This window comes from Oncorhynchus mykiss, chromosome 28, assembly GCF_057628025.1.
Source record: "Oncorhynchus mykiss isolate SJ-2025 chromosome 28, ASM5762802v1, whole genome shotgun sequence".
Lineage (NCBI taxonomy): Eukaryota > Metazoa > Chordata > Actinopteri > Salmoniformes > Salmonidae > Oncorhynchus > Oncorhynchus mykiss.
Window position 1 is genome coordinate 19,609,233 of NC_143049.1, and position 10,358 is coordinate 19,619,590.

A 10,358-nucleotide genomic window follows, 5' to 3' on the forward strand; every position below is an offset into this window, starting at 1 on the left:
TGAATAGTTTATTTGCTACTGAGAATATATTTATGTCAAGTGTTTGTTATTTTCTATACAAAGTCTATTAGCCAATATGTCCTGCACCTTGTACAAAATCTTAATTAATGCCTTTAATCGTCCCAACCACCCTCCCAAAAAGAAGGGCCTTTTTTCCAATTTAAGTATTGTTTGGTTCAGTGGACCTATTCAATGTCTGAGAATATGACAAGTGTTTCGTTCAAATCAGTTAGGTCAAATGCATAATGCACCTAATATTGAAAATAAAACACCTCTAAGAGGCGACCAGCAGAACATCCTGTCTGTCTTCACTGTCCGATCCGCCAGAGAGCATACTGCTCAATACAGCCCTGCATTCAACACGAGACTCACTGACAAAGCCCTTCGGCGGCCCTCGTGAGATTGAGGAATTGGAATGCAATGGATTGGTATTCAGACCTGTGGCCTGGATGTTGCAAGTCTGACCAGCCTTTTCAAGGTCAGAACGCTGGCGCTCCTCTGTGTCTCCATTGTCTTTGCTGGGCCGCAGACCAGGGGTTTAAGTCTTAATTCAGACTGCGGTTGCAGATTTAATACCATGTCTATGAGTAGCGTCTCTCTATTGCTGTTTCTCTCTTTTGCTCTCAAGTTCTTTCACAACAGCAGTGATTACATTACTCTTTCCACTTGAAGAATGACATTGTGACATTGCAATTGCCGCAGTCATGGTGTTTACTCTACAATTGGTGGGGGCAGCTAGACCAATCCATATGTATATCTCAGTGCTCAACAACATGCAAAACAAAATATGGATGTGTAATTGCTGTTCTGTGATGTTGACGCCGTCTCCCCTGCCTCTGTCCCCTCCCCAGGTTTTGCGGGTGATGGCTAAGATCATGAGGGAGTGCTGGTACTCCAACGGGGCGGCCCGCCTCACCGCGTTGCGCATCAAGAAGTCCCTGTCCCAGCTCAGCCAGCAGGAAGGCATCAAGATGTAAACTAGAGACAACGCCACCTGAATGTCTGGAATCTCGGTCCCCATCTGTGTGCTGTTCCCCTACGCCTCCTCTTTCTCTGAAGGTGGAGGGAGGGAGGTGATGGTACAATCAGGTGGGTGTGTTTACCCTTCTATAACTCATTCCTTTAAGACTGATTGGAGAGATTGTTTCTTTGCTCTCCTCTAAGATGGCATTAAAACATGGGTTGATTCCAGTGGATAACCTGGATAATACTCTGTCTGGACTCTGGATGCAGAGACGCAACCCCCTGACCCTCCTGTTGGTTTGCCTGACTGGTTGCAACAAGCCCTTCTTTCTTACCCACAACAGATACTACTTGACTTTTATTGGGTTCCTCCTGTAGGAATTCCATAGAAAATATTCAGAATCAAAGAAATTAGTTACATTGAAAGAAAATATACATTTTCAAATACCTCTGTCTGGTTATTTCTCAAAGTACCGCGGTCTGTGTCTATTTAAGCATTTCATTCAAACAGGAGTGTTGAGTGTTACTCATATGCATTTATTTTTTTCACTCAACATCTTGTACCTTTTTAACATATATTTTACAGATGCCAGTTCCATAATTGTGTATACTTTTGTCAAGAAAAACTGAATATGACCTTTATCAAGACTTGTCAAATATGCAGTGAAATATGCAATATTTTATTCATTGCTATGTACTGGTAACGGACAAAATAAAGGAAACACTTGAGTAAATACAAAGTATATTGAAAGCAAGTACTTTAACACAGGTGTGGTTCCTGAGTTAATTAACCAATTAACATCCCATCATGCTTGGGGTCATGTATAAAAATGCCCAGTTGCCCATTATTTTGACTGCCATGGCTAGTAGAAGAGATCTGCCTTTGAAAGAGGGGTCTCGAAGGAGCATAGGGGGTTTAAAGGGTTTGTGAGTGTGTGACCAGATCTCAACCTAATTGAACAGTTATGGGAGATTCTGGAGCGGCGCCGGAGACCGAGTTTTCCACCTCCATCAACAAACCACTAAATGATGGAATTTCTCATGGAAGAATATTGTCGCATCACTCCAATAGAGTTCCAGACACTTGTAAAATCTATGCCAAGGCACATTGAAGCTGTTCTGGGACTCATTGTGGCCCAACGCCCTATTAAGACACTTTTATGTGGGTGTTTCCTTTATTTTGTCTGTCACCTGTATATTTATTTCTTACAGTGTAAATATGAGTCAGTCAGAGGAGGCTGGTGGGAGGAGCTATTAAGAGACTCAATGTAATGGCTGGAACGGAATTAATTGAACTTTCAAACATATGGAAACCATGTTTGGCTCCTTTCCATTAATTCCATTCCAGCCATTGCAATGAGCCCATCTTCCTATAGCTCCTCCCACCAGCCTCCTCTGGAGTGGGTGTGTATGCTGTACTCTATTCCTATGTATTTTGTGTGTGTGTATACAGGTGTACATTCTATGTGTACATACAGTACACCTAAGCTGATAGATATACTGAACAAAATTATAACGCAACATGCAACAATTTCAAAGATTTTACTGAGTTACAGGTCATACAAGGAAATCAGTAAATTAAAATAAATTAATTATGCCCTAATCTATGGATTTCACATGACTGGGCAGGGGCTCTTTTATTTCAGTTCATGAAACATGCGACCAACACTTACGTGTTGCATTTATATTTTTGTTCAGTATAGTATACCTCTATTTTATACAAAGCACTCTTCATTCTTTCAACCATAACCATGAAGTGCTCTGAATCAAGGAGGTTCTCTGAAGGAATGGGTCCTCCCACTGCCATAGGAAGAAATGCAGTGGAAATCCGGGTCAAATTCATTAGGCACCAAACGGAATTCCTAGATTTATCCAATAAGACCTTCTTGTTTTTGTATTCCACTGAGTAGTGCTACGATGTGCACTAATGAATACAATTAAGCAACACCGTGATACCAGTTTACCTTTCAATCTTCTCAGTAGGAATCAAACCTGGACGGTCTTAAGGGAAAGCATTGCCGGAGCTGCATTATATACACTATTTTCTGTATATTTGTATTGCTTTTATGTGAATGAGTTTTCACATCTAGGGGCATAACATTTCAAACAAGAATGTACATTTGGATATCTTAGATTTGTGTACAGCTCTACCTTTACAATGAGAAGGCCCCATGAGACCTATACAGGTCCTGTAGTCTCTTTCATTTGTTGCATGAATGAAAGACGGAACATTTTACTTAGTTGGAGATTCATTATGCTGCTAAACATACAGATGTGATCATGTGACATCCCTTATTATTTTCCAGTAGGACAGAACACAGAAAGGATAATTAAGCGAGTCAAGGAAATGCTGTAGGTCATCTGAGGTAGACATTGTTTCATATCTCTTTAGTAGCAATAAGTGCACTTCTGAGCATTGCTGCATAATTACATTTAAAAAAATATAATCTACACTAATAGAATCGACTATGAAGTACTGTGAGCAGAGGTCAGATGAACGCTTGTCAAGTGCCATGGCATTTAGATTTGAACTGTAGGGTTCTCTTCTTCTTTTTTTGCAAAACCAGAGGTACATGCTGTATTCATATCTGCTACTGTGTTATTTGTTGTTGTCTTTTAGCAAGTTTACATCAACCTGCTTAAACCAAATCAAAACACCCTTGAACTATTGTGCCATGCATAGAATGCATAATTGGTCAACTGGTCATTACAGAACAGTGTTGTGGATGGAAAAACAACGTGGTGTTTTTTCACATTCGTCAGACTTGAGATGAAGGAATTTTGCTGCTACGATATACAGTGTATGTTAAACCAAAAAAAATATTATTTTACAGTGGAACAAGAAATGCAACTGTGTTCATGACTCATCCAACAATTTTATTTTCTACGTCATTCCTCTGTCTCATCAGCAGCCTTTTACTTTTCTGACTCTCATAGAAACATCCAGGTATTTATCTTGGCAACATAAACAGCCTCTGACTCCCTACCAGCAAGGACTCCACTAACTATGATCACTATCTGCTAGTCTAGCTTTCACCAGGAACCTTGCATTTTCCCCCCTCCCAGTTTCAAAACTGTTCTACATTTTGATATTTCCTTTCCCAATTGTTCTGTAATCTATAAATGTGCTGTGAATTGTACTGTGTTTTGTATCTGTGTGTAGAGTACCTTCAGAAAGTATTCATACCCTTTGACTTATTCCATATTTTGTGTTACAGCGCGCATTCAAAATGGATTACATTGGTCAGGGAGGTGAGAAAAAACAAAGTGCTTATTTTGAATTCAGACTGTAACATCAAAATGTGGAATAAGCCAAGGGGTATGAATACTTTCTGAAGCACTCCACATTATTTTCAGTTAGTGGAATTGAATCCCCCAATTGCCAGTAATCCAGTATGTAGCCATCATTACACATACATGATTGCGGTCGTCACCTCTCACTGACCTGAACTCAAGCACTCATTTGCTAAAGGAGAAGAGCCCTGTGGCGGTATGTACTGAATGAGATGCTCTGATTAGCAGAAGGAGAAAAAGACCAGTGAGGCAGGCAGCGAACAATACATATTTAGTAGTGGGCTTCTAATGCAACCACAAAATTGGAAATTGATATTAAGCTCTGCTGTGTAGTACAGATTGTGAAACAGAATAAAATAAAATAAAAATAAGCTTCTGGTAAGCAAACCATTCTGAAACGTACAGTATTTGAGGGATCATATGAAGATTCCCTGGTCATCTATATCACATATTGCACAGTAGCTGTAAAGTAGCTGCAGTATGTGCTATTACATACTGGCTCCAGCAGAAGAAAGCCTTCTTATTTCTCCCAGTGCCTATGTTTGACTTCTGTTATATTATATGGAACCATGTTCAAAGTCCAGCACATGTTCTGCTGAAAAGGAAATGAAACAAAGTTTGATTGAAACACAATCAAAAAAAAAAAAGGAAATGATACCTCCTCTCAGCACACCACTGTTTTTAATGTTTTATTATTATAATTTACCTCAATGTACATAATACTTTTATCTTCCACTTTTGACATTCTATTTCCATGAAATGTCTAATTGAAATAATATTAATGCACATTTCTTTGTCAGTGGTACTCCGTATACGGTGTTTGTTGTGCCCATATGTTTAGGAAGTTTTCCTACTGCCTCGGTTTGAACAATCTCTTATTTGAGAATTGTTGATATTTGAAGAATGCTTTTCATCTCTTTAGAACCCTTTCAAGTTGTAGAGAAAGCCCCTGTACAGTTTCATATATACCATTTGTTTGGAGGGTCATGTTACATCACACATCTTTTCAGAGGTGCTTTTTTCTCTGCTCCCTAAGATAAAGTATGTTGTAAAGTGTTTAAAAGAATGAGCGCTCGACATAGGAATTCAGATGACTTTGACTATTATTTCAAGTTCATGTATAGTGAAGTAGGACGTTTTGTGAATAAATATATACGCATTTTCTTACCTTGTGACATTTGTTTTTTTTTCTTCTCTTTCAAAGAACCCATCTTTTGTGAGTGTATACATAAAAAAAATCACTAGTCATTCAGGTTCAAGTCATTCAGATTGTACTGCAAGATATTGAAGTATCCAGACAAACTAGAATTTAAATGCTTACTATAAATCTTATCAAATTATTCTGTCCCCTTTACATGCTCCCCCCACCAACAGATGGTGGTGTTGCCTAAAAGGAGCCTACATGATGGCCACAGGGATTCTTGCCAATGCACATTCAACAATTCTAGTACTAGTACTGTAAATGCAGCCATTTGACTTTGACTACATTTAGTATGCCATAAGGAGTGTTTTGTTTCAGTGTTTCTCCCACGCTATATCCGTTGACCCCCTCAGGTGTTCAAACTTTTTTTATGATGTCTGGAATGTAAATACATTATAACTGCTCAGGGGCAAATGGGGAGGCTCTGTCTATCAGGGTCTCTTTAGAGTCTAGACATTCCCTGTAGACCCTGTCTGTCTGGAGATCCCTTTGTTCTGACTCACTGTAGTCAGGCTGAGAAGCTATTGGCCTGGCCAAACATCAACCCATCTCTTGACAATTCATCGTCATCTCTTGAGTTTTGGCCATCCAGACGTCAATGCAGTGTTCCTTCATTTCTCAAAGCCAACAGGGCTCCAAGGGGGTGTGTTCTGGTTTGATACTGTATCATCAATGATTGGACTCTTGAAGGGTGAAGATATCAGCATGATTGGTTTCCATGTTGAGAAGTTTAATTTGAGCTGTTCGATGTAAATATGTCTGCATGCTATTTGAAAAGGGAGATCATTTTCAAAAGGTGGAAAGAATCAATCGAAAGTTCTAATTTGAAATAATTCTGCACTTAACTAGTCGAATCTATCCCTTCCTTCCTCTCTCTCCCATCCTCACTTCAGTCGTGGTCATTTTTCTCATACCCATACTTCTGGAGAGCGTGATAATGGTGGTCAGTGGGACTAGTGAGAGCAGGGAGAAACATTTATCACCTTAAAAAAGTGGTGCTGATACAAACTCTGGTGATACGATAATTCCCAGAGGTAATTCACTTCTGGGATCCTATTTTGTGCTTTATTCCCATTCTGGGGAGAGTTATGTTCTGACAGTTGGGAAAAAGTCAGATTTCCCCTCAGGTTAGTTCTAGTTCTACATGCATTGGCCTACTTCCACTGGTTTTATAACAACATATACCTCATATGTAGTTATTTTTCAAAATACTTTGGTCTCTGTTCCCCTTGATGACAAATTGATTGACTGCCAGTAAATTATCTGTCACGTCATGTGTTCACCTCCAACCCACTGTGGTCAAAGACAAGCCTTACATTTCCAATCCACTTGCTTCACTGTTCATTCAGGGAGCTCTGTCCTTGCCTCTCATTATTCTCTCCATGACGCCATCTCTATTTCTCCTCGACTTATCCAGCGTGTTTCGTAAAGGCTTTGATGGTAGTGATTAATTCTTGATGTACATGCCACCCACATTTTTAACTGCGCAGTCTAGGCATTGAGTGGTTGCGTAAGATGCAAGCCAAGGATGTGTTTGGTATTCCCTCTGCCATGTTGTATCCCACATCATCTGTGCAGCCATGCATGTACCTACTGTGCATCACAGACTCTTAGTACTCTGGGGTCCAATCTAATGAGAAAAATCCCAGGGTCAAGATTCAATCTCTTTTTGCCAGTTCCTGAATTGGCAGAGTGCAGGGTGGTTTTCATTCACACTTTTCAACCCACAACTGTCCCATTGTATAGAGGTTTGTGAGACTAGGCAATTCCAATCATACTGGAAAGCTAGCATACTGTTATCCCTTTCCCCAATACAGCAGGATTTGTAAAGTTCCATCCAAGCCATTTTCAGTTGTGATTTTGTGCCATTATTCAATTATCTTGCTCTTTCTCATTGAGTTCTGTTTTTTCACTAACCAATTCAGTAACCTGGGTAATATTATACATACTAGATGATGCATGAATGAACACAGCTTTCACAGTGCACTGCCAGATATGTCCAAAGGCATGAGGAAATACTATTTTTATACTCTAAACGGTATTATAAACTGGGTGGTTAGAGCCCTGAATGCTGATTGGCTGACAGCCATGGTATATCAAACCATATACCACGGGTATGACAAAACATTTTTTTTTTACTGCTTTATTTATGTTGATATCGCGTTTTATAATAGCAATAAGGCACATCTGGGGTTTGATACATGGCCAATATACCACGGCTAAGGTCTGTATCCAGGCACTCTGCGTTGCGTCGTGTTAAAGAACAGCCCTTAACCGTGGTATATTGGCCATATACCACACTCCCTCTGGCCTTTTCTTAATTATACAGTAGCAGTACTTTATAAAGAAAAATTATAGCTTATTCAGAAAACAGAACTAGATTGAACCAGTGGATCTAGATTCAAGGTTGACTCAGTCAGTCTCCTACAACAAAAATGTGTGCAGCTGACTGGGGAAACAGTTCTAGAGCAAATTTTGAAAGTGGATGAGTGAAAGCATGTAGAGCAGGTACACACGACTGCACACACACGCATGCACGCACACACGCAAGCTGTATGGACTACTGAGCTTGATTGTGTTGTAGATGCAACAGTGTCTTATTCCTTTGATACAGATGGTTCCTACTGTGAACAAATATTTGGAATCAGGAGATTACATTCAGGGTGCTGGGTAAATGGCATGTAATCGCATCATTAAGCTATTGGTGGCATTATGCAAATAGCTGCAGGGGTTTGGGAGTAATCCTCGTGAGTCACTGACTGCTGCTGCTGCAAATGTAGAGCTGTTTACTAGGAAATCTATCTCTAGAAAGTCAGCCTGCTTGCAGTTGTAATGTCTGTACGGCTCACTAGTTCTGCATTCAGAGAACTGTTCTCTGTAATGAGTGTGGCTTAGTTATTTCATGTTCTGTATTTACAGTGCATTCGGAAGGTATTCAAATCCCTTAACTTTTTCCACATATTACATTACAGCCTTATTCTAAAATTGATTAAAATGCCTCCCTCAATCTACACACAATACCTTTACCCCATATTGACAAAGCAATACCAGGTTTTTAGAATTGTTCTGCAAATGTATTAAAAACCTGATATCACATTTACATTTAGTCAGACCCTTTATTCAGTACTTTGTTGATGCACTTTGGGCAGCGATTACTGCCTCGAGTCTTCTTGGGTATGATGCTACAAGTTTTGCACAACTGTATTTGGGGAGTTTCTTCCATTCTTCTCTGCAGATCCTCTCAAGCTCTGTCAGGTTGGATGGGGAGCCCCTCTGCACAGCTATTTTTCAGGTCTCTCCAGAGATGTTAAATTGGGTTCAAGTCCAGGCTCTACAATAATGGCCTGATTGATGGAATACTGCAGAGATGGTTGTCCTTCTGGAAGGTTATCAAATCTCCACAGAGGGCCTCTGGAGCTCTGTCAGAGTGACCATCAGGTTCTTGGTCACCTCCCTGACCAAGGCCCTTCTCCCCCGATTGCTCCGTTTGGCCGGGCAGCCAGCTTTAGGAAGAGTCTTGGTGGTTCCAAACTTCTTCCATTTAAGAATGATGGAGGCCTCTGTGTTCTTGGGGACCTTCAATGCTGCAGAAATGTTTTGGTACCCTTCTCCAGATCTGAACCTTGACACAATCTTGTTTCAGAACTCTACGGACAATTCCTTTGACCTCGTGGCTTGGTTTTTTTCTCTGACTTGCACTGTCAACTGTGGGAGCTTATATAGACATATAGATAATCATGTCCAATCAATTGAATTTACCACAGGTTGACTCCAAGTTGTAGAAACATCTCATTGCTCAATGGAAACAGGATGCACCTGAGCTCAATTTCGAGTCTCATAGCAAAGGGTCTGAATACGTATTTAAATAATATATACATTTGCTAACATTTGTAAAAACCTGTTTTCATTATGGGGTATTGTGTGTAGATTGATGAGGGGAAAACAGTTATTTCAGCCATTTTAGAATAAGGCTGTAACATAACAAAATGGGGAAAAAGTCAAGGGATCTGAATACCTTCCGAATGCACTGTACCTGTTGTGTAAAGGATATGTACAAAACACCCATTTGCAGGATTTAATGTGGCACACTCAGAAAATGGGTGAAGATCAAAACGGATCCAATCCATTGGAAATGAATGAGAACTAATAAGATATAGAAAATCAATGGTTTGTGTTGTACAGCCCAGCAGCTTGCCTCCAGAGCACATACTGCAACACAGCTGGCTGCATGTTGAACATCATACTGACACCTAGTGGTTTAAAGTCTTCCATGATGTATCAGTATTCCTGTTGAATGGGAAAAGGGAGCACTGGAAGGTTGTGGTAAGACATATTACATTGGGATTCTGGGCAAAGAGCATTGTAGCGACCTTAACTTGTAATATTTGGAAGGAACACAATTTATTTCCAGACTAATCACTTTATTAGGCAAGCTGGTGATATATTTACCCTCTGTTAATTCAGGATACTGTGATTTAAAAAAAAAAAAAAATTTAAACAATGACCACACTATACCTGAATTCATTAGCAAATTGCATAAAATATAGAGGAAAGTCATGCACCAAAATGAATTAAGAGACAACACTAAACTGATTTGCCATGACTATAGTATGTCCACAGCATTACAGGCTTCTGATCTAAAGTAAACTTGTTCCTCAACTAGAGATACTAAATGCTCCAACCGCAGTGATATTAAACACATACCAGACAGTGGGCGATAATACAGTATCCTGAGTGGGTGATCTGAGTGAGTTGTGCTCAGATAGATGCTGCTCTTCCAGCTGACACAGTGTTGTTGACAGAGCACCTCTCTTTCTGAATCCATGTCTGTTTTTATCCTGTTGGGTCTCTTCGAGAGGTGACGTCAAAACAAACACTTTGACACCGATTCATTGTGATA

At 39.9% G+C, this 10,358-nt stretch overlaps 1 protein-coding gene across 1 annotated transcript in view; it reads left to right on the plus strand.

The window, feature by feature from the left end:
* Positions 1-5,421, plus strand: part of LOC110508669 (TGF-beta receptor type-1) — an 88,347-nt gene extending 82,926 nt beyond the window's left edge. The window contains exon 9 of the mRNA XM_021589377.3: positions 852-5,421. Within this exon, the coding sequence (XP_021445052.1) occupies positions 852-977 (126 nt within the window). The 3' untranslated portion in view covers positions 978-5,421. The remainder of the gene's footprint in view (positions 1-851) is intronic.
* Positions 5,422-10,358: the final 4,937 nt, after the last annotated feature.